The sequence below is a fragment of the Mya arenaria genome, chromosome 13 (genome assembly GCF_026914265.1).
Source record: "Mya arenaria isolate MELC-2E11 chromosome 13, ASM2691426v1".
In the NCBI taxonomy this organism is placed as follows: domain Eukaryota; kingdom Metazoa; phylum Mollusca; class Bivalvia; order Myida; family Myidae; genus Mya; species Mya arenaria.
The window spans coordinates 18,017,542-18,042,018 of record NC_069134.1 but is presented as its reverse complement, the minus strand read 5'-3'; the positions used below and the strand labels follow the sequence as shown (position 1 = coordinate 18,042,018).

The window sequence follows — 24,477 nt, the reverse complement described above, 5'->3', positions numbered from 1 at the left end:
TTACAACTTTTTAATTTTTTGCCTTCGGAAGAGCAAATTTTGCGTAAATATCTGCAAACCAATGATAAAAGACTGCTAAATCAGATAGCAGATTTTCATATTTCCGTTAGAAAATTAATGTTTTATGACTAAAACCGTTACTAACGCGGTTTAAGAAAAATGCATAAAACATTATTTTTTTTACTCAAATATAAAAATCTGCGGTCTACTTTTTTGTCATCAGTCTTATATAACTGGTTTCCATGGATTTTCGCAAAAAAATTGCCTCGTGTCAAGACAAAAAATAAAAAAGTTGTCAAAACGTTCAATCTGTGAGAGTGCAGCTTTAAATACTATATATAGATAATATTAAAATGCATACATTACATCTTTAAGAGATATTATTCTTATACGTTGTTCGCCTAGTTTAAAGTCAGCGATATAAATAAGTTAAAGTATGCACATTGACCGATCTATTTTAAACCATTACAAAAGCAGTACAAGAACAGGCCTTATATGGAAGAATTGTAATGACAATGAAATGTACATATATTCAACCTTATAAAGCATCACAGCCTCGGTATAAGAGTATTGACTAAATCAGTTTTGTCATTTAAAATCTTGCATAATCATTGGTAATAGTCATATAGTTATATCGTAGGTCAGTGGCGGATCTACCGGGGGGACACATAGGGCCCGTGCCCCCCCCCCCCAGCGGGCCGGCAAGTAATGTTTTTTTGGGGCACATCTTTATTGATTTAACTGTACAAATAAGTTGTTTTGTTACAATTTAAATTTTATATAAGCATTTGAGCAAATAAACAACCTGATTATCGAGTATAAATAATATAGTATACGAAACGAAAAAATATTTTGAAAAATGACATCGGGGCCCGATCGATAACATCGGACATTCGATAAAAAAATCGGTGCCGCATTTTACACAGACAGCTGATTAAAAGTAGACAAATATGGCTGCAGTTATCCGCGTAAGTGTCCTGTTTTCATATATATCCTATACCAGAAAGATAAGTTGTATTAAACTGTTAAAGCTGCACTCTCACAGATGTACCGTTTTTACATTTTTTTTAATTTTGTCTTAGAAAGAGCAAACTTTTGCGTATATATCTTCAAACCTATGATATAAGATTGCTGACAAAACTCAGATCGTAGATTTTCATATTTCCGTTCAAAAATTAATGTGTTATGGCTTAGACCGTTACTAACGGTTTAAGAAAAATTCATAAAACATTATTTTTGAACAGAATTTTAAAAATCTGTGATTTAATTTTTTGTCAGGAGTACGTCTTATATAACTGGTTTCCATGCATTTTCGTAAAAATTGGCTCGTTCCAAGACAAAAATAAAAAAGTTGTCAAAACTTTCAATCTGTGAGAGTGCAGCTTTAACATGTGCACATTATATGTCCATCATTGCATTGTGTGCCAACAAGATATGTGTGTGCATGACGTGCATTTAACAAAAGTTTAAATTCAAAACGTTGCCGCTTTGAAACTTTCCATTTCGGCCTTTATCATCGTCTAGTTCTCGGAATTATACTAGAGCCTTTGTAAATTAATACATAATTTATTTGAAATCCTTTTTGGAATTGGATGTCAAGTTGTTTTTACTTCAGTTAACTTAAATTTATAACAATGACATCCGAAGTACCCACAGTATCGTTGAGTGCAATCAATATATAGGTTTATATAGCACTAATTTTAAAGCAAATATATGAGTGCCCAGGTGAACGAGCGGTTAACGACTTAGCCTGTTAATCCTTCGACCCTGGTTCCTCCCCAAAAACGGCTAGATATCTTTGTTGTTTTTTTGAAAGGTTTATCTCAGTAAATGATATCTTTTTAATTCAATTTATCTGACAAACATTATTGACAGTGAAGACAAATGTTAATTCCATGTCATTATATGATTAAAATAATCATACATTCAAAAATTTTTGATATGTTTATAAGTAGTTGTGCCCCCCCCCCCCCCCAAAAAAAAAAAAAGAAATTTAAATATGCATTTTTTTTAAATATTCTTTTATCAGTCTCAAGTAAACACCACGTAATGGGTCCCATCCAGCTAACGTGTACAATAAGGGTTGTAACGATACGCCAAAAATGGTTCGCGATGTATATTGCGATACGCTAGATCTGTATCACGATGTATATTGCGATACGCTAGATCTGTATCACGATGTACATTGCGATACGCTAGATCTGTATCACGATGTATATTGCGATACGCTAGATCTGTATCACGATGTACATTGCGATACGCTAGATCTGTATCACGATGTACATTGCGATACGCTAGATCTGTATCACGATGTATATTGCGATACGCTAGATCTGTATCACGATGTATATTGCGATACGCTAGATTTGTATCACGATGTACATTGCGATACGCTAGATCTGTATCACGATGTATATTGCGATACGCTAGATCTGTATCACGATATATTGCGATACGTTTTTTAAATATTATTACATGGGTTTCAATTACAAACACGTGACTACTCTCGTCCAATCAATGTGTATATAGTAATACGTATATTTTATTGTATGCAAGTAATTGCAGATACGCAGGTAAGCTTGACTATAAATGAATAAGAATGTTCAACAGTATTATTCATTCGTTGCAAACGGCGATACAATACCAAAGTTATTCAAGGCTATTTGTAATTAGTGTTAAAAGTCAAATAGGATGTATGAAGCACTATAAATATACAATAACTTTTGTTTATGAATTAAGTCTTGGCTTTAACTATTTATATGTTTCATTTGCATTATGTCTGTACTCGCCAGTCGTTCGGAAAACTATAAAGAATAAGCAAAGGTGAAAGCTTTAAAACATGTTTTAAGTAAGAGTAAAAGTAAGAGTAAGGGAGTAAGACCCGTGAACTCAGCGATATCGGTAACACCAGACCGCCGAAGAAGTTGTCTACTACGTTTCTCTATTATTAAACAGACATGTTAAATAAAGATACATTCACAACAACGGGATAAGTTGCTAATATGCATTATAAGAGTTTATGTGTTATCTTGAAAAATGTTAGGGAAAGACACATTTATTTTCTTTCTTTATCATGAAACTTTAACAAAATCGATGAACGATTAAATAAACGAATTTTATTAATTACTCGGCCACGAGAAAGAGGCGTTTCATAAAGGTCGCCCTCTAGTGGGAGATGTGATTAATTGATTGATTGGTTGTTTGACTCATTGATTGATTGATTGATTAATTAATTTCTTGATTATTCACGAAGAATTTACTTAAAGAAACTCTTACCTTTTTATTTTGGGTTCTCGGTCCTATACCCGGTTTATAGATTTGCTTGGCGGTATTCAAAATTCAAGGCCGATAGCTACTTTATATTTTTGCAAACAGAGACCGGCTGAGACCAGTCAGGGAAATAGTATTCTTGCATAAAGGACATTCGTTTCCGAGTTATACCGGGCCTGGAATTTTCTCTCAAGAACCCACTCCGGGTTAGACGACTTTCGTGCATCTATGCGTCATTTCAGAATAATAGTTTAAAGGAATAAGATACTTAATTAAAAATATAACGATTTATAAAGATTGAGTGAGAACAATGAAAACCTGAAAACGGCGACGTCAATCGGGAACTAGTATATGGCGTTTTCTATTGCGTCAACACTGCAGGGCGGATGAAATAAATCCTACCATCGGGCACGCTGCGTGGCAGTTAACACCCAAAGCCTCGTTAACGGCTTCCACACGAACCATCTGGTCAGATTTTTCCATCCGCTCCTCATTCATGTGAAAGATACTTATATGCCCTCATGGCTGATCTTGACCTTTGATACAGGAAAATGGATATAAGGTCGCATGTGCGATATATCGATGGAAGCTGTAGTCCATCGTTTAAGATTATATGTTGAATACATGTTCTCTATATGCACCTTATTACGGGTTGGGGTAAGTCTATCTGAACTGCACTTTTGACAAATGCAAATCTAGAGTTATTTTATGATGTTCTTACCCTCCCAATGTTGACAAACTCTATGCGGAGTGGGGTTAGTGTATAATTAATTTGCTTTCGATGTAAGATGTCAATATTTACAACACTTATATTTATAATATTTACAACTTTCAGGGGCGAAGCTGCATATACGCGAGCACGCGGCTGAATCCACATGATTTTGACATATTTTTTTTATAAAAATCAAAGTGGCAGTATGCGTTCTTGACTACACGATCCTAAAACTGTCCATTTTTCGCTACTTAAAAGCACCTCAGAACACCCAGAATGCACCAGATTGCACAATTGTTTCAAAAGTGTCTGTAGGGGCAAACCCGCGAACCCCGCCCCATTGTACAATTATAAATCCCAAGAACAGAGGGCTGGCTACGCCCCTGACATTTTACTTTCCTACTCTCTTTCATGTTTTAAGTAACAATAAACAGGAAAAATATTATATGCTTCATGAAGCTTGTTCTAGTTTTTAATTGAAACCCTCAAACTATACTTCGTTCACCAGTATTTATTTTGATAATATAATAAGTTCGAAACATGTATAATAGCAAGTAGATAGATAATCACAAGGTTATCATGATAGTCGATATAAGCAAGTAAGATCCAGTTAAGAAATAGTGCTACTAGCAATTCAAGTACACATTACTAACTTCACTACTATACTTCATGTATTGGTTCTGAAATTCCGATGATATAGTAATCCAGGCGCGTAGCTGCCTATACGCGACTACGCGGCTTAATCCACATGATTCTGACAAGACAAATCAGCCAAAGTTGCAGTGACTTCATGATCCTAAAACTTTCCATTTTCCTGTACTAAATAAAGCACCTGAGATCGCCCAGAGCGCACCAGATTGCACCATGGTTTTCAAAATTTTCCGAGGGTGCATGCCCCCGGACAATCCTAGCACAGTTGTGAATACACATGAAAAGAGGGCTAGCTACGTCACTGTAATCTCATGATAAACTGTCAGATCGAGACTAATAACAATTATGTCTAACTCTGATGCAGAAGAACTCCCGCGAACGTGTTCCAGAATATTGAGTCGTCAGTCTGAATATTAATGGAGTAGCTCGATGTAGCCTGGACGGCAACCGTTTCGTTCATTGCCAACATGACAAAGGCGTCTGCCGTGTTACACTGGCTCGAGCCGGCATTGTAGATTCGTGACATCTGGAGGCGGTCTGTGCCACCTTTGATAAGCTCAAAATACATACTGCTATCCTTCTCAACACAAAGCTGGATTGTAAACATGTACAAACCGGAAGTTGGAGACGTGAACTTTCCTGAAGAAGGCGTGTAGCCGGCGCCTATATTGAGGATTTGGTCATGAGATTCTTTGTAAAGTATTTGGTACGTTCTATGTAAAGGCCGCTATGCAATGCTATTAAACATAAAGAGATCATGCTTAACAAGATTTCATTGGAAAAAACATATCTATTATGTGCCGGAAAATAATTTACTTTTGGTTAAAACACGAACAAAAAGTAAAGAAGGACATTGCAAAGATTTCCAAAACACAACTGATACCATTACCAATATTCTCATCCAGTTTGAGAAGTGCCTTGTTCGCTGTTTCAGTAACATTAAGTATCACTTCCTCAATCCTCCTCTCGCTCACAGACACACTGACTCGCGCCATCTCCTCCGCGTCCACGAGGCGTTCTAGGTGCCCCTGCAGCGCAATTTCTACCTTCGCCCGCCCGTCCACCATGGCGGACCGTGACTCCCGCCACTCCTCCTGGAGCCGTTCGAACTGCCACTCCAGTCGGACCATCTTCTCCAAAAGCCTCTCCTCGTAGTCGAACCGCGAACATTTGGGTTCTGAATCCAGGCTCTGGGCCAACGCTAGCAAATAGCACATAAACACAACACGAACCTTGTTCCTTGAGCGACGCATCTTTGCTAACAATGCTCCTGTTTTCAAAAGTATTTTGCAGATGTTGACCGCGTCAGAGTCAAAGCCCGTGCATGAACGATTCAAGGTAGTTGTCCAGATTTGATACATACTGTAACAATGACTTGATTCAAAAATAAGTTAAAGTAGAATGTTCGTAGAACGCTGTTTTCGTTGTTATTGCATTCTGTATAATTTTACCTTGCATTTTAAGGCATTCATAAAATATAGTATTCGTTTGTTCAGTAGCTGCTATGCGTATACATCATATAAAAGGGTTTCAAACTAAATATTATCATCATGTTTAATTTTTGATCGTGTTCCTCAACATGAAAGGGGTGAGAATTTGACGAAGAGAAAAGTATGAGAACGTATGACAAGCATATTAAGCCAGCTATTTTTACAGATTTTGAAATCGACAATTTAACGATTAGATTAAAGTCAGTTCATAGTTCGATTGCCGTACAAAACACGAAAAAGCCTTTGAGAAAAGACGAAAATGCTACGGAAACAAGCGTCCACCCTTTAATGACGGCGAGATAGAGGAATTCAGGTGTAATGGAATTGAGGTCAACCTTGTTTTTTTCTGGTTTTGAAAAGATAAATTCTTATTTGATTTCAGATATAAACCTTGAAAGTTCCTTTTTGCAAGATAATTCTTACAGATACGAAGGTCTAAGGTTATATAAGCAATTGAAATAAAACCTGGCATTTGGCATATACTCTGCTATGCTAATGCTATGATCGAATGTCTCAAACGTGTTTTTTCGGTACTTTATACACTCAGAATATATTTAATTCAACACAACCTTTAGGATATTTTTGACAAAACATCGTATAGGTCAAGTTCATACGGAAAAACTCGATGATCGAAATCTCTGAGAAAACTAATGGTTAAAAGTTTTAGTTTCAAACGCTTAGCGAAAAGTCATTGTTCAAAGCTTAAAAGAAAAGTCATTGTTCAAAGCTTAAGAGCAAAGTCATTGTTCAAAGCTTAAGAAAAACACATTGTTCAAAGCTTAAAAGAAAAGTCATTGTTCAAAGCTTAAGAGCAAAGTCATTGTTCAAAGCTTAAGAGAAAAGTCATTGTTCAAAGCTTAAGAAAAAAGTCATTGTTCAAAGCTTAAGAAAAAACTCATTGTTCAAAGCTTAAGAGCAAAGTCATTGTTCAACGCTTAGGAAAAAACTCATTGTTCAAAGTTTAAGAGCAAAGTCATTGTTCAAAGCTTAAAAAATACACATTGTTCAAAGCTTAAGAGAAAAGTCATTGTTCAAAGCTTAGGAAAAAACTCATTGTTCAAAGCTTAAGAGAAAACTCATTGTTCAAAGCTTAGGAAAAAACTCATTGTTCAAAGCTTAAGAAAAACACATTGTTCAAAGCTTAAGAGAAAACTCATTGTTCAAAGCTTAAGAAAAAACTCATTGTTCAAAGCTAAAGAGCAAAGTCATTGTTCAAAGCTTAAGAGCAAAGTCATTGTTCAAAGCTTAAGAGCAAAGTCATTGTTCAAAGCTTAAGAGCAAAGTCATTGTTCAAAGCTTAAGAGCAAATTCATTGTTCAAATGTTAAGAAAAACTCATTGTTCAAAGCTTAAGAGAAAAGTCATTGTTCAAAGCTTAAGAAAAAACTCATTGTTCAAAGCTTAAGAGCAAAGTCATTGTTCAAAGCTTAAGAAAAACACATTGTTCAAAGCTTAAGAAAAAACTCATTGTTCAAAGCTTAAGAGCAAAGTCATTGTTCAAAGCTTAGGAAAAAACTCATTGTTCAAAGCTTAAGAAAAAACTCATTGTTCAAAGCTTAGGAAAAAACTCATTGTTCAAAGCTTAAGAGCAAAGTCATTGTTCAAAGCTTAAGAGCAAAGTCATTGTTCAAAGCTTAAGAAAAACTCATTGTTCAAAGCTTAAGAGAAAACTCATTGTGCAAAGCTTAAGAGAAAAGTCATTGTTCAAAGTGCAGAAGGATAACTACTTGTCTTGTTCAACGTCATAAGGATAAACTCATTGTCCAAATGTTTTAGATAAATCGCATTGTTCAAAGCCCAAGAGAAAAATTTTCAAAGGTAAGAAGGAAAACTACTTGCTCAAGTGTGAGGGAAAACTCTTTATTTGCCGTTTTAAGAAAGCCTCATTGATCAATGTCTTACAGAAAATTCATTTAACAAGTATAAAATAGTCACATTGTTCATAGCCATGTAGAAAGAGTCATTGTTAAAGTCCCAAGGAAAACTTTCTGATAATAGTCTTGATGAAAATAAATCAGGCAAAGTCTAAGAGGGTTAAACTTAATGTAAATTTGATGAGAAATAATTGTCCAAATCTACTTGAAAAACGCGCTGATCAGTCTCGGCGAAGCTCATTGGTAAACGTAAGAGGGAAAGTACAAGAGCATATATGAAATGTCTTAGAGGAAACCTCATTGAACGAGACCTGATGGAAACTTAATTGACCGAGGCTTTAGGGAAACCTCATTAACCGAGGCCTTAGGGAATCCTCATTGACCGTGGCCATAGGGAAACCTCATTGACCGATGCCTTAGGGAAACCTCATTGACCGAGGCCTTAGGGAAACCTCATTGACCGAGGCTTCAAGGAAACCTCATTGACCGAGGCCTTAGGGAAACCTCATTAACCGAGGCCTTAGGGAATCCTCATTGACCGTGGCCATAGGGAATCCTCATTGACCGTGGTCATAGGGAAACCTCATTGACCGAGGCTTCAAGGAAACCTCATTGACTGAGACCTTAGGGAAACCTCATTGACCAAGGCTTCAAGGAAACCTCATTGACCGATGCCTTAGGGAGACCTCATTGACCGAGGTTTCAAGGAAACCTCATTGACCGATGCCTTAGGGAGACCTCATTGACCTAGGCTTCAAGGAGACCTCATTGACCGATGCCTCAAGGAAACCTCCTTGACTGAGGCCTTAGGGAAACCTCATTGAACGAGGCCTGATAGAAACTTAATTGACCGAGGCTTTAGGGAAACCTCATTAACCGAGGCCTTAGGGAATCCTCGTTGACCGTGGCCATAGGGAAACCTCATTGACCGAGGCCTGAGGAAAACCTCAGTGACCGCGGCCTTAGGGAAATCTCATTGAACTAGGCCTTAGGGAAGCCTTATTGACCGAGGCCTCAAGGGAACCTCATTGACCGAGGCCTCAAGGAAACCTCATTGAACGAGGCCTTAGGGAAACCTCTTTGACTGAACTATTCGGGAAACCTCATTGAATAAGGGATTCAGAAAACCTCATCGATCGAGGTATTACGGAAATCTTATTGACTGAACTATTCGGGAAACCTCATTGAATAAGGGATTCAGAAAACCTCATCGATCGAGGTATTACGGAAATCTTATTGACTGAACTATTCGGGAAAACACATAATAAAGTCAAAGAGAAACTTCATTTGCCAACGTATGTGAAGAAATTCATATATCAAATTCCCCAAAAATAGTTATTGTTTGAAATTTTAGTGAAAACTCAATGTTAAAGACCTTTGGGAAAACTCTAGGTTAAAGGTCTTCTGGAAAACTCTATGCTGAAGGTCTTCGGGAAAACTCATTGCTAAAACTCCTTGTTCAAATATGAAACGGGTAAACCTTCTGCTAAAGGTGTTTAAGAAATCATTGATCGAGGTCATTTGGATAACTCATGGTTCAAAGGCATACAGGAAAAGTCATTGCTAAAGTTCTTTTTGTGAAAAACAAAACAACCAAGCTCATTGATTTTCAGCTTTTTTATTCACAAAGAAAAACTACACTTATAATAACTTGTGTTCTAATTTGACATGTAAGAAACACTTCCTGTAGACGATGTAGAGGCCAGACTCGTCGTATTATTTACATGTAAGTAGTCAGTAAGATATCTTCCTGTCAGATCTCATCTGATTATGGTGTACGGCCTTCATAAATAGGCACAGTATTGGACACAGCAGAGTCCATCACAATATGCCCGGAAGCGTACATGGAGGGTACCGCCTGGATGACCACATACATGGCGGGTGTGTTGAAGGTCTCAAACATGATCTTGGTCATCTGTTCCCTGTTTGCCTTGGGGTTGAGAGGGGCCTCTGTGAGCAGGACGGGGTGTTCCGCGAGGCCACACGAAGCTCGTTGTAGGAAGTGTGATGCCAGATCTTCTCCATGTCGTCCCAGTTGGTGACAATGCCGAGTTCGATGGGATACTTGAGAGTGGGGAAACCTCCCCTGCTCTGGGCCTCGTCGCCAACATAGCTGTCTTTCTCTCCCAAGACACCCTGAAAAATAAGGAAGAGTTAAATGACAGACGTAGTAAAACGTATAGCATGTTAAATATATTATTCATTAATGAATCAAAACGTTTCACGAGTTCATAACTTTTCTTCAGTTTAAATTATTAAAATCATCATAACAACAGGCTTTGTTTCTGGAAATCCCATAGCCTTATTATTTGAAACCCTGTAAGGTAGTTGATTGAGAACATGTGAACAATTATTTAAAAGAAATAAACTACAGTATCATTTTCAAGGGGCATATAAAAAAAATCTACATTTCTTTTGTAATTAAACAGAAAGCATCGAATTTTACAAAAAAACAAAAAAAACAAGTTAATTACATAATTTTGGTAAAGTTACGTGGTATACCTGAGTATCCTTATAATGGATGAACTACCTTAAACGCTTGTACGGAAACACTGTAGTCCATATCACATCATACCACATATTTGGACTTGTCAATATTAAAATTATTATGTCAGTTCATATGATTGTTTTAAATGCATGATTTGTATGAATTGAAATGTTTAAATCATATGTCTTGTTGTCCTAATTTGAACAATTAATGTGTATGATATCGTTTCTGAATAAAAATTATTCTCCTAATTCTATATTAGTTATATGCATCAATAATCACATAGATCGCTTTGCATATAATTTCTAAGGAAATCAGGCAAAATTCTCTCACGTTTTTTCGTCAGTATGTGTATGTAGTTTATTAAACTTATTTATATTACGCCATTGCATGATCCATGCGAAATTAAATTCTAAAGTTACAAAAACCACAGCTCTCTACCTTATGCCCGGGTCTTCCGGTAATGGAGGGGAAGACGGTCCTGGGCGCGTCGTCGCCGGCGAAGCCCGCCTTGCACAATCCGGAAACATTGCCCACTACCAAAGCCGCAGTATCATCATCAGCCATTGTTGGTTATGGTTTTGGAAGATTAATACTTTCGTCCACACTGCCCAATGGTCAGGATAAATGTGATATACCTGAATAATTATGTGACGGGGTAAAATATGTGCGGTAAATTAGCTGACTATGTTATGAATAAGGCATAATCCTTTACAGCATGTATAGTTATGTTGGCACGCCTGTTGATTTGTAGTACCAATCAGTTCAATAAGATCATCTGTTCCATAGATTCGCTGACTGAGTCCGTTTATTAAAGCATTCTTTTTAAGTAAGTGAATAGAGCGACCTACATATACTTGTATGAGATATACCTTAATTTCATGCAAGAGTGAGAGTGCGTTTTACAGAGCTTCCTTGGATGACTGACGAACTGAAAGGTGAACGACATGGTCTTTCAATACATATGAATGATATGACACAGGGTTTACCTTTTGTAAATTTATGAATCCCCGAAAATATATCGAATTTTAAGAGGAATGAATAATGCTTTAGGATGCACTCAATATAAAACGTGTTAAAACATTAATGATTGAATAAAGAGAGGAGGGAAGCTTTTACCAGGGCCGCTCGTATAAGTATAAGTAGACATAGGGGTAGTAGTAGCTTGTAGCGTCCGCCCGGTTAGCTTAGTCGGTATAGCGTTGGACTGTTAATCGGACAACCCGGGTTCGATTCCCGGGCGGACCAGGTCACTTCTGTTGTGATTGGTTATGAAATCCTTTCTACGACCATTCGCAAGGCACCTAGTACTGGTTAACCGCTCAGGATAGGTGTGCGGTGGTTGAACTGTCACTCTGGGACCCTTCAATGTGCTCACGCCGGGACCCGGAGTATAAACTACTAACACCACCACCAGTAGCTTGTAGCTAGTAGCAGTAAGAGTAGTGGTAGAAGTAGCCGTAGGGGGTAGCAGTAACTATTAGCTAGTAGCGATAGGAGTAGGGGTAGCAGTAGACGTAGGGAAGCAGTAGCTTGTAGCAAGTAGCAGTAGAAGTAGACGAATGGGTAGCAGTAGCTAGTAGCAGAAGACGTAGTGGTAGCAGTAGCTGATAGAAAGAAGCAGTAGAAGTAGGAGTAGACGTAGGGATAGCAGTAGACGTAGGGGTAGCAGTAGCTAGTAGCAAGAATCAGTAGGAGTAGAAGTAGACGTAGGGGTAGCAGTAGCTAGTAGCAGTAGACGTAGGGAATAGCAGAAGCTAGTAGTAGTAGACGTAGGGGAAGCAGTAGCTAGTAGCAGTAGACGTAGGGAATAGCAGAAGCTAGTAGTAGTAGACGTAGGGGTAGCAGTAGCTATAGAAGTAGAAGCAGGGATAGCAGTAGGTAGTAGCAGTAGACGTAGGGATAGCAGTAGCTAGTAGCTAGTAGCAGTAGGAGTAGAAATAAACGAATGAGTAGCAGTAGCTGGTAGCAGTAGAACTCTAGCAGTTGCTAGTAACAGTAGCAGTAGAAGTAGCAGTAGACGTAGGGGTAGCAGTAACTAGTAGCAGAAGACGTAGGGGTAGCAGTATCTAGTAGCTAGTAGCAGTAGGCGTAGGGTTAGCAGTAGACGTAGGGGTGGCAGTAGCTAGTAGCTTGTAGCAGTAGAAGTAAAAGTACACATATGCGTAGCATAGCTAGTAGCTAGTAGCAGTAAAGGTAGAAGTAGACGTAGGGGTAGCAGTAGCTAGTAGCTAGTAACAGTATGAGTAGGGGTAGCAGTAGACGTAGGGGTAGCAGTAGCTAGTAGCAGTAGAAGTAGACGTAGGGGTAGCAGTAGCTAGTAGCAGTAGAAGTAGACGTAGGGGTAGCAGTAGCTAGTAGCAGTAGAGGTAGACGTAGGGGTAGCAGTAGCTAGTAGCAGTATGAGTTGGGGTAGCATTAAACGTAGGGGTAGCAGTAGCTAGTAGCAGTAGACGTAGGGGTAGCAGTAGCTAGTAGCTAGTAACAGTATGAGTAGGGGTAGCAGTAGACGTAGGGGTAGCAGTAGCTAGTAGCAGTAGAAGTAGACGTAGGGGTAGCAGTAGCTAGTAGCAGTAGAAGTAGACGTAGGGGTAGCAGTAGCTAGTAACAGTATGAGTAGGGGTAGCAGTAGACGTAGGGGTAGCAGTAGCTAGTAGCAGTAGAAGTAGACGTAGGGGTAACACTAGACAAAACAGTTTTTTAAAAAGTGTTCGATATGAGATAAGATATCGAACACTAGGGATGGAAGCGAATATCCGAGTATCCGGATATCACGCAAGTATTCGGATACCAAAATGGGTATTCGAATATTCGTTAAGAATTAAAACTTAAATGAAATAGCTTAGCAGGGACATAGCAATTGTTATAAAACTTTTCAGATGAAATATTTCAGGTGATCAACAGTGTCTGTCGCGAAGCGGGTATGTGTCACAAATCGTCTGCTAATTGGGTGTTTGCAAAAGGCGTGATATTGTGTCCTTGTGCAGCACCCTGTGAAGTTCTATGACCTTGTATACAATGACAAGTGTTGTTTTATAATCTCAGATGTGCTTAATAGACACTAATTGGCACTAGTTGATATTAAACGGATTGATCATTAATCCGTAGGAATTGATCGTCAAATCACAAGTTAAGGGTCGTGCAAAGCTATTAATGACCAATCGTATTTTTGATGAATATGCATGAAGAAATTATTGCTATCTAAACAATAAATACAAATTTGTTTATCTTTTCACTTTTCAATCAAATGTCCATCCTTTCGCATCTTGTAAATGTGTTTTGAATAATTAATCGTTATTCCTGTATCACGACTACGGAAATATATGCCTCCAACATTGACTTCGAGTGTTTGGAAGTATTTCACAAAATCCGAGGATGGTAAAAGTGTTGTCGTCTTTTTGTCTTCTTATCTTTTCCGCAATTATATCCTTCATTACAAAACACCGCAGAAATTGTAGGTATTGCATTAAATCAAACAATGTTATGAAATAAAATTACAATCGACTATCAAATAATCAAAGCGTCATTTAACATGAAACCTGCTGATAAATAACAAACTCGAAAGCAAGTGGCAGTAACCAAGCAACCACCTCGGCCGAAGTGACTATCAAATTCGCGAGGTGTTTATGTGGTATTCATCATGAGTTTTATGACGTAAAATGAGTTGTTGAGCTTTGATTATAACATTATAAATTATTAAGACTGAGAAAGAATGAATCAAAAAGTGAAATTGCCATATGACGAATTATAAATTAAGTGGACAATAATGTCAAATAACAGAAGGTGGGTGACATATGATAGGAAATTTACTTATTATGAAAACAATTTGATACGAGTATCCGGATAGTATTCGAATACTTGATACGAATATCCGGATACCGATTTCGTATCCGGTTTCCATCCCTAGAGATAAGTACTTTTTTTAATTTTTGTTTATATTCAGCTGTTATTATAAGATTGTAGTAATGAAACAGATACACCATGCATTTGTAAATGCAAACATGTTTACATGTATCATGCGTCATGTACTTAATTCAGGAGTAAACATACCAATGCATCTTATTTCACGTACACTTGAAGCCCTCATACAGTTTTAAGAGTTTTTGGTATTACTTTACAGTATAACGTCCATGAAAATAAGCATTTGTTTGTGAGAGTGGTTGATGATTAAGAGAGTATTCTTCGAACAGGAAATGTGTAATCAAAACATTGTTAAGACAATTACAGGGAATAGAATATGGTATTGTTTGGGTCATTTAAAGGAAAACTGTCCATTACGACGGAAAATGATGGATGACGAATCATATCCATCAATCTTGTATCTAATTACAATAATGTGACGAAGTTAATCGATCAATTTACCATAATAAGTGTCGGGTTGTTTTCAAGTGGAGAAATTGCATATTTATCGAAGTATAACAATAAACACTGTCAAGTCAACAATGGCCTTTACATGTAAATCTTGTACGGAAGATTATGTCCAAAAGTCACCTGAGGGCAAGGTAAATCATTTCTGAACGTTTCAGTTTTATATGACGGTATTTTAAAATAAATACCAGTACAAAAAATCCCTCTACATTCTCTGTTTTAATACTTCAAATGCCTGCTCCCGGCGTTTCACCATACGCTTCCTGTTCCAAGTGGTATCTCATCATATTATTGTGCCCAGTGTTTCCCCATTCACTGTCTGTGCCAAGTGTAACCCCTATCGATGCCTGTTCAATGTGTTATCATATCCACTTCCTGTTCCCAGTGTTTCCCCATCCATAAGCTGTTCCCAATGTTGCACCATCTAATGCCTGTTCCCAGTGTTTCGCCATCCAAATGCCTGTTCCCAGTATTGCACCATTAACTGCCTGTTCCCAGTGTTTCTCCATCAACTGCATGTTCCCTGTGTTATCCCATCCACATCATGTTCCCGGTGTTACACAACCACTGCCTGTTCAAAGTGTTATCACATCAAATGCGTGTTCCCAGTGTCGCCCCAATCACTTCCAGTACCTGGTGTTACCCAATCCACTACCTGTTCCCAGTTGTATCCCATCCACTACCTGTTCCCGGTGTTACCCCATCCGATGCCTGTTCCCGCTGTTACCCCATCCATTTCCTGTTCCCGGTGTTACACCATCCACTGCCTGTTCCCGCTGTTACCCCATCCATTGCCTGTTTCCGGTGTTCTCGGTGTTATCCTATCCAATGCCTGTTCTATGTGATATTCCGTCCACTGCCTGTTCCCGCTGTTACCCTATCCACTGCGTGTTCCCGCTGTTACCGCATCCACTACGTGTTCCCGCTGTTACCCTATCCACTGCGTGTTTCCGATGTTACCGCATCCACTGCCTATTTCCGCTGTTACCCTATCCACTGCGTGTTTCCGATGTTACCGCATCCGCTGCCTGGTCCCAATTTTGCCCCATCCACTGCCTGTTCCCGATGTCACCGCATCCATTGCCTGTTTCCGCTGTAATCCCATCCGCTGCCTGGTCTCGCTGTTACCCCATCCACTGCGGTTTCCTGATGTTACCGCATCCACTGCCTGTTTCCGCTGTTACTAAATCCACTGCCTGGCCCCGCTGTTACCCCATCCACTGCGTGTTGTAGTTGATATCCCGTCCACTGCCTGTTCCCTCTGTTACCCCATCCACTGCCTGTTCCCGCTGTTACTCCATCCACTGCCTGGTCCCGCTGTTATTCCATCCACTTCTTGTTCCCGCTGTTACCACATCCATTGCCTGTTTCCGGTGTTCCTGCTGTTACCCCATCCACTGCATGTTCTAGTTGATATCCCATCCACTGCCTATTCCCTCTGTTATCCCATCCACTTCTTGTTCCCGCTTTTGCCTCATCCACTGCCTGTTCCCAAAGTTTCCCCTATCAACTGCATGCTCTTTGTGCTACCTCTTGCCTGTTGTTACCCCAAACAGTGAGCTGCGTTTTGTTCAAGTAAAGATACACAAGCGCGTTTCTCTACCAATTTATTGATATTTTACATGCATCGATAGTATAATTCAAAAGTTATTGCAAGCTCATTTTCTAATTGTGATATATATTTTATCAGTATGAGGTTTTTGTTTTATGCACACACATATACGTCTAAACCAACGCTATTATATGCACTAGCGGGCCCAAGAGGGGGCGGGGGCTGATCCGCCCTCTAAATTCGTCCAAGTTTCCTTTTTTTATTTAATAGAAGAGAAAAAAAATAACTTAACACGCTCAAAACGCACCATTTCGGAGTAGAAATTGTTAAAAAAATTGTCAACACTTTAAACCAAATACAATTCGGTTCTGAAGAAGGGGCGCAAAGAAAAGAGTTATGCCACTATATGATACACCCCCTCTAACGTACAACCCTTGAATCGGGCCTTATATGGTGCTTTCGAACGGGTTATTATACGAATATGTAGTTTGATATTCAAGTCGTACCACTGTACAGTAATGTTTATATGTCCATTGTTTTCTTCTGCTGATAAATACTGCAGAAGAATGGGAATGTCATGAAGTCTTATTTGTTGGACTTCTTTTCAAACACACTACTACTTGTATCATATATTATTGCAATTAAATTTGGACATAAAAAGATGACCAACAATATAATTTGTTTGGCCACACACAGTACAAAATTCCAAACCCGGACGTAGTAATGAAACAAAAACTGTATACAGTTGTCTTCCTTATGTACTACATGTAATCTCTTCCAGTTTTGCAAACAGTCTAACATCCTGGTAGAAGAACGCTGGAATGTAAAATATAGATTCAATATTTATATTTTCACATAAAGAAGAATGCATGCCCCCCCCCCCCCGCCCCCCAATAAGGCCCATTCCACCGATCTAAAAAATATAATCGACGTTAATAATAATGGTAGTAAAAAAAGAATGATTTCTTATTGTATTTTTAAATGTATAATAACTATAATACATTTACCTAAAATAAACAAGCAGTTACATATAGTTTGAATTATTTAATTATTTTGTTTTATTAAACATTCTGGTAAAAGTACTCCGTATGATTTAATTCGCATGCAACGTCCTTATTTTTAAATGGAAGATACATGTTTATATATAAAAATAAATGAAAATATGTCGAGAATGATATTATCAATTCATGCAAAAAAGTTTGGCCAAATGAAACTGTTAAATGCTTGAAATGCTGAGCTTAACATTCTTCTCTTCTTACAAGATGATATCCACACATTTAAGATACTTTCGTAATAAAGTAGCTATTGGTGTACTTTAACTGCCTCGTAATACGATCTCTCTCCCCTTGGTCGCTTTTTGGTCACGTGATCAACATAAAACACTGTATTAATAATGTATACATGTCAATAATGAAAAAGCTACACGTATAAATAGAACAACACCATATATGGTAAAAAGTATGGGAAAGCATGCGCTTCAGATGAAGGGAAAAAGTTCATATGAATAATTACTCGGGTCAGTGTATGGATGTATAACTATTTGTAAAATATCGTCTGCGTTCACTTGCTTTAAGGTACGTCTCAAGTAAGGTTGTAGTCAGTTTTATAATTCATTAAATAACAATGGCTGATGAAGGTGATGTTGCTGCTCTGGTAGTGGACAATGGTTCCGGAATGTGCAAGGCGGGCTTCGCCGGAGACGACGCGCCCAGGGCCGTCTTCCCCTCCATCGTCGGCAGACCCAGGCATCAGGTAGGGAACAATTTTGTTTTTCATTTATTTTACTTATTGAAATGGCATCATTTAGTATAAGCATTGATCGGTTGTTTAAGAATACAGTCTATATTGTCATGCATATTTCACGACCTAAACACTTTCGGCATGGATTTTAATTTAATAGGGAGGGGGAAGGGCGTGGTCAAATGGTTGTGTCAAAACAACGCACTCTTCCCCTGTGTTTTACACTAAGCAAAAAACAACAACATTTGGTTCGGGTTACCCGACCCTAACTACGAAATAGACGCAGGTCCAACCGTTCTTATAGTCAGTTTGTAAAAAAAAATGGAAAACTAAAAAAAAAATGTTTTTAAATGTGTTTTAAAATGTAGTATACAACCTTAAACGCTTTGTACAGAAGATTACATTGACACCATATTCCAATGATGAAAATAACGGTCTTATATAAAGCCTTACAAAAAAACGGCAATCTACCTTACCTAGTTTTGAAAGGGACGTAACCCTATTAACTAAACCATTTTTGGCCCTATGTATAATGTAGTATATAAGTTAGCATTTTATGTTGATCATTGGCTAGATGTTGTCGTGGTAGACTTTATTGATTGTATAGCAGGCTGAAACCATGTATGTATTTTGGTTCAGCCTTGGAAAGGGTTCCTTTTGTATTTTTAAAAATTTGTTTGAAAAAAATTCTACTTGAACGTAAATTCACTTAGAATTGGACATAACTTTGAACAACCTATTCAAAGTGGTTACATTTAATTCATCTACACAACGATAAGCGAATATATGGTTTGAGAGAGAAAACGTCTCTCTATTCAAGGGATGCAATATGCCTTTATATGTATGAAATACATTGAAATATACTTCAACTGTTGATAACAAGCATTTCCTTAAAAGGGAGTTTATCTTCCTTTTGTTTTCCTCCATCAGTGTGTGTGTGGCAATCATAATCTTTTTACTATATAATAATGAACATGTCAATATAGATGCAATGATGTGTCAGTTCATTATTCACGGAAGATATGAATAATTAATAAACAACGGGCAATTTCTATATTGAACTTTTTGCTACTGTTTCCTTAATCAAACGCAATGCAAGCGTTAATATTAAAGTGCATACATTTCCGCGTAACCAAGACTATGTTCACTTTTTAAACATATCCTACACCCATATTTGTCAAATACCCATATATGGTCATTTTTCGAACTTGCGCATTCCTGATTATAGCGTATCAAGGAACATAAAGAAAACAATATGTTCCTTATGAGTGATGTAGATTTTTATACAATTACTCATAACGAAACTCGAGATACAAATGAGTATCGTACGACGCGCACTTGAGTTTTTCGAGGGTTACAAGTTTATTCGGAAATAAATCATCCAGACCTGCGTTCATCTACATTCATGAAATAACCCTTAACTTTTACCATGCACGATCAGCAACATTCCAACATAATTACTCAGTTTAAGCCCTTGGCAGTGATAAATGTCGATGATTTTTGACTGGATTCACAAGTTGCGTTATAAGTATTCAGTGTACCGTATAAAAACACTGCAGGCTAAATAAACATATATTTTAATGCGACACAACTCGTTGAGTTTTAAGGAGAAATTCATGAAAAATTGAGTTTGAAATGAACTACACGATGGTTTCTGATTGGTCACACCCCGCGCACTGACGTTCGCTTATACTATTTGAATGATGTTTGATATCACATATTACCCTCTGATAAATGAGGACTAGTAAATAAGTTACAATAATTAGCCTTAAAAGTACACGCACAACGATGTAAAAGATTCATGTATTTGATATGTATAGCAAGTCAAGCCCATACATCCTTAAACGGTTTAGATTTACCGAAAAAGTTAACGCTTGTCCGATTGTTGACAACGCTTGGTTGTACATTTTGGACATAACCTTTCATAACTTGGATGTAAAATGATTCTGGTATGCGACAATCGAAGTGTGATGTTCGTACATTCTTGTGGGTTCAAGTTACCTAGTCATGCATTGTTGCCGTTATCAGGGGGCGTAACTTAAAGGCGTTACCTTTTGTCATGCGTTTGACATGATCCCTCAAGGGGATGGCGCCGGGTGCGCCCCCCCCCCCCCCCCCGAATGCGCTAATGCGCTAGTTGTTATAAGTGGAATATATCTCGTGTTACATGTACACGTACAATATATGTTCATTATAAAACTTACATTCGTTTTTTGTTCTGTGTATTTCAGGGTGTGATGGTTGGCATGGGACAAAAAGACAGCTATGTGGGAGACGAGGCCCAGAGCAAGAGAGGTATCCTCACCCTCAAGTACCCCATTGAGCACGGCATTGTCACCAACTGGGACGACATGGAGAAGATCTGGCATCACACTTTCTACAACGAGCTCCGTGTTGCCCCCGAGGAACACCCCGTTCTGCTCACCGAGGCCCCCCTCAACCCCAAGGCCAACAGGGAAAAGATGACCCAGATCATGTTTGAGACCTTCAACACACCCGCCATGTACGTGGCCATCCAGGCTGTACTCTCCCTGTACGCTTCCGGCCGTACCACCGGTATTGTGATGGACTCCGGTGACGGTGTGTCCCACACTGTCCCCATCTACGAGGGTTACGCCCTGCCCCACGCCATCCTCCGTCTTGATCTGGCAGGCAGAGATCTTACCGACTACCTGATGAAGATCCTCACAGAGCGCGGCTATTCTTTCACCACCACAGCCGAGCGTGAAATCGTCAGAGACATTAAGGAAAAGCTTTGTTACGTCGCCCTGGACTTTGAACAGGAAATGCAAACAGCCGCCTCCTCTAGTTCGCTCGAGAAGAGCTACGAGCTCCCCGACGGCCAGGTAATCACCATTGGCAATGAGCGTTTCCGTTGCCCTGAGGCCATGTTCCAGCCATCATTCCTCGGTATGGAATCCGCCGGCATCCATGAAACTACATACAACAGTATCATGAAGTGCGACGTCGACATCCGTAAGGATCTGTATGCAAACACCGTTTTGTCTGGTGGTTCAACAATGTTCCCCGGTATTGCAGACAGGATGCAGAAGGAAATAACCGCGCTTGCCCCACCCACCATGAAGATCAAGATCATCGCTCCCCCAGAGCGGAAGTACTCCGTCTGGATCGGCGGCTCCATCCTGGCGTCCCTATCCACCTTCCAGCAGATGTGGATCAGCAAGCAGGAATACGACGAGTCCGGCCCATCCATCGTCCACAGGAAATGCTTCTAAGATATTACAGTGTTAGGTTATTGACTTGAAATTTGCTTGTGATCGTACCTTGATGTAGCCTTTCTGTGCAATTGTTATTTTTAACACGTATTTCTCTACTTTTTATATAAAAAAATAAACACAAAAACGTTATCCATTCCCATGTTTATTTGTTGCTACTTATCCAACAACAAACAGGAGAAAGTTCCCACTTCATGTTATGTGACCACGGATCATGATGTTCAGTTGTCATGTTGTGCCTGTGTCCGAGTGTGCGTCTTCCGGGTGGTCCACGGGTATCAATCACACCTGTGGCTGCTCTAAATGCATTTCTTGTCCAATATGTCCAAGCTTATGTATATTGTTTCATATAAATGTCTTCCATGCTTGACGAGGAGTGAGAGGGCACTCTGAATCCGTTTGTTAAGCAGTAACTGTTGAATATTCCTTCTGAATCTGGAGTTGCGGTCTTCGATAGTTATGACAAGTTAAAAAAAATCCTTAGAAATTCGGTATAAAATTTTGCCAAAATGGGGGACAATAAATAGACAATCGGCTGTTAACACCATTTCACCTCCATCGTTACCTGAATTGTCAACAGTTGATCAAACACACAATATCTATCATGTGATTGGCAACCTTGATGGCAACTGACCAATTGAGTTGACCTTTATTAAGCAAGAGCGACCTCAAATACTCCTTAGTACATTTGTATAATAATTGTATACCTGCAATAAATTATGACTATACTTGACTTACTTAAGATCAAAGTCACACTCCTTGGAATCCAAACGAAGTATTACACAAGATACAAGAATCTTTATTTTAAGCTGGGTATATGTTAACAAAAAAAACTTTTAGCTCAATGCGCTATTTTCCGACATGGATAACAAACATACATAACATATCCAAACAACAAAGAGTTGCGCCATGGTGTCCTTGAAATAAAAGCCTATGGTTTAAAATAGATACAATATTGAAACAACTGTTTACAAAAGCCGTTTCTTGATATATCATGCATAAAGTATTAAGTAAGATGGATTAGAGCACTGCATACAGAAATAACATCAACTAGTTTAGCCCGGCTGTACGGGCAATCCACACACGCATGGTCCCTCTAGTTGACAAAAACTTACCACTGTAAAATAATAAGTTCAATAATGTAAATTAAGGATATTGTAAAATAATTAGTTCTTTCAATAAAGTAAATTAAGGATAATCGTATTCATTTAAAACAGCAAAATTGTAAGTAGTATCACACATGGGAATAACAGCATGGTACAGTGATATGTAGCTGGTCAAGGTGTTATAATTAACTGAACTTGGTAGAAAAAATCTTTGGAATGTATTGCTAAGAGGAGGTACTTAATGTATGATGTGTTTTAAATACCACTAGAGTTTGCTGTTATTATCAGAAACATAAGCGTACAAATGGCATGGTTGCTCCTATGATTAGGTCAATCCCTACCTACAGGCAACCTTCCAAATCCCTGCTCGGCCACCGTCCTGACAGCATCAGCACCAGTACCACTGTGTAAGTATGTTTATTGAAAATGCCGAAACCTAACACCTTATCAATACTTGCCAAAAAACACGCACAAGTAGCTGTGTTCGTGTGTAAATTAAAACGATCATGAATATATTAACTCTTGTTATTCAGTTTAAAAATTGCATTCATATTAAAAAATGTCACCTTAAATATTTTCTAGTATTTGAATGCAACGTCTTGTCTATGGAGTGGGTGTCGGCCATCCCACAACGTCTTGTCTATGGAGTGGGTGTCGGCCATCCCACTGAACGTCTTGTCTATGGACGGGTGTCGGCCATCCCACTGAAAACAAAACTCATTTCCCTTGAGACATAGGATAAAAGTTATTCAGTGAAACACCTTATTATTCCCTATTTCTTCTTACTTCTTAAGTTATACAATATTATTTGCACATTGAGCATTCACCAGAGGGACCTGTCCAGGTGCGGATCAGCCTTCTGAATTCCAGGTAGTTTTGAGAGCATCGTATTTCTTTTTGGAGGCTGTTCCATACTTGGCCTCAAAGGGGAGAGTTCTTTCCATGTTTAGTTGTTCATTCTGATGGCACGACTACACAGTTTTAATATTTGAGATTATATTACATGTTTAAAATATGCAAGGTTTTGAACATGTTCTGGTGAGATACCGTACAGACATTTCTAAGTTTCAATAGCCTGAAACCAGAGTGAACACGGCTTAACTGACAACTGACCACTACGTGTGTATTTCATACAGCATGTGGCATTAGTCTTTGTTGTCTTTTGTTGTCTAAATGATCAAGCTTGAAAATGCCCTGAAATATGTTATTTCGTAAACGTGATGAATGTTGGCTCACTCTGACAGTGTTTCAGTGCCAATGGGGAGAAACGATTTGTCACATGTATCTAAGATAACCTACAATGCTGACCAATGATGGGCAGCTGTCATATTTATCTAAGAAGGTCGACAACGCTGACCGCTGATGGGCAGCTGTCATATTTATCTATAAAAAGGTCGACAATGCTGACAGCTGATTGACAGATGTCACATAATTCTTTGAAACCCTACAAAACTGATCACTGATAGAAAGTTGTCACAGTCACATACATCTTAGAAAACCTACAACGCTGAACGCTTATGGAGAGTCGTCACATCCATATTAGAAAACCTAAAACGCTAAAAGCTGATGGACACTTGTCACATCTATCTTAGAAAACCTATAACACTGACCGCTGATGTAAAGTTGTCACATGCGTCTTCGATAACCCGCAACCAAGTGTGCTTGTGCTGGTGACTTAAGCGATACAAGTTGCTTGGTTGGTGGTAACTAAGCGATACAAGTGTTGGTGGTCACTAAGTTATACAAGTGTGCTTGGTTGGTGATCACTAAGCGATACAAGTGTGCTTGGTTGGTGGTCACTAAGCGATACAAGTGTGCCTGGTTGAAGGTCACTTAGCCATACAAGTGTGCTTGGTTGGTGGTCACTGAGCGATACAAGTGTGCTTGGTCGGTTGTCACTTAGCCATACAAGTGTGCTTGGTCGGTTGTCACTTGGCCATACAAGTGTGCCTGGTTGGTGGTCACTAAGTGATAAGTGTTTGGTTGGTGGT

At 38.8% G+C, this 24,477-nt stretch overlaps 4 protein-coding genes across 4 annotated transcripts in view; 1 reads left to right on the top strand and 3 right to left on the bottom strand.

Annotated features, from left to right (window-relative positions):
• LOC128213373 (peroxisomal biogenesis factor 3-like) overlaps positions 1 to 5,525 on the bottom strand; it is a 246,858-nt gene extending 241,333 nt beyond the window's left edge. The window contains exon 1 of the mRNA XM_052919017.1: positions 5,522 to 5,525. The gene's annotated coding sequence lies outside the window, so the exon portion shown is untranslated. The remainder of the gene's footprint in view (positions 1 to 5,521) is intronic.
• On the bottom strand, positions 4,493 to 5,936 carry LOC128213377 (uncharacterized). Its single transcript, XM_052919025.1, has 2 exons — positions 5,523 to 5,936; positions 4,493 to 5,296 (listed from the first exon to the last, which is right to left on the bottom strand). Exons 1-2 carry the CDS (start codon positions 5,884 to 5,886, stop codon positions 4,983 to 4,985), a joined length of 678 nt encoding a protein of 225 aa, XP_052774985.1. The 5' UTR covers positions 5,887 to 5,936; the 3' UTR covers positions 4,493 to 4,982.
• Positions 5,937 to 9,611: 3,675 nt separating this feature from the next.
• LOC128213142 (uncharacterized) lies at positions 9,612 to 15,193 on the bottom strand. Its single transcript, XM_052918678.1, is given in 5 exon segments — positions 9,612 to 9,973; positions 9,976 to 10,132; positions 10,926 to 11,122; positions 11,357 to 11,415; positions 13,721 to 15,193. Coding segments are annotated over 3 exon segments (492 nt in total). The 5' UTR covers positions 11,052 to 11,122; positions 11,357 to 11,415; positions 13,721 to 15,193; the 3' UTR covers positions 9,612 to 9,764.
• Positions 15,194 to 17,961: 2,768 nt separating this feature from the next.
• LOC128213554 (actin, cytoplasmic-like) lies at positions 17,962 to 21,512 on the top strand. The gene is made up of 2 exons (XM_052919394.1): positions 17,962 to 18,156; positions 20,376 to 21,512. Exons 1-2 carry the CDS (start codon positions 18,028 to 18,030, stop codon positions 21,378 to 21,380), a joined length of 1,134 nt encoding a protein of 377 aa, XP_052775354.1. The 5' UTR covers positions 17,962 to 18,027; the 3' UTR covers positions 21,381 to 21,512.
• The last annotated feature ends 2,965 nt before the right edge of the window (positions 21,513 to 24,477 follow it).

Bases quoted from the DNA above. Each gene is read 5' to 3' on its own strand.
- LOC128213554 (XM_052919394.1), top strand. From the start codon at position 18,028: ATGGCTGATGAAGGTGATGTTGCTGCTCTGGTAGTGGACAATGGTTCC. The intron at 18,157-20,375 runs GTAGGGAACAAT...TGTGTATTTCAG, and splicing joins TCGGCAGACCCAGGCATCAG to GGTGTGATGGTTGGCATGGG.
- LOC128213377 (XM_052919025.1), bottom strand. From the start codon at position 5,886: ATGCGTCGCTCAAGGAACAAGGTTCGTGTTGTGTTTATGTGCTATTTG. The intron at 5,297-5,522 runs GTAATGGTATCA...TCCTCAATATAG, and splicing joins CAAACTGGATGAGAATATTG to GCGCCGGCTACACGCCTTCT.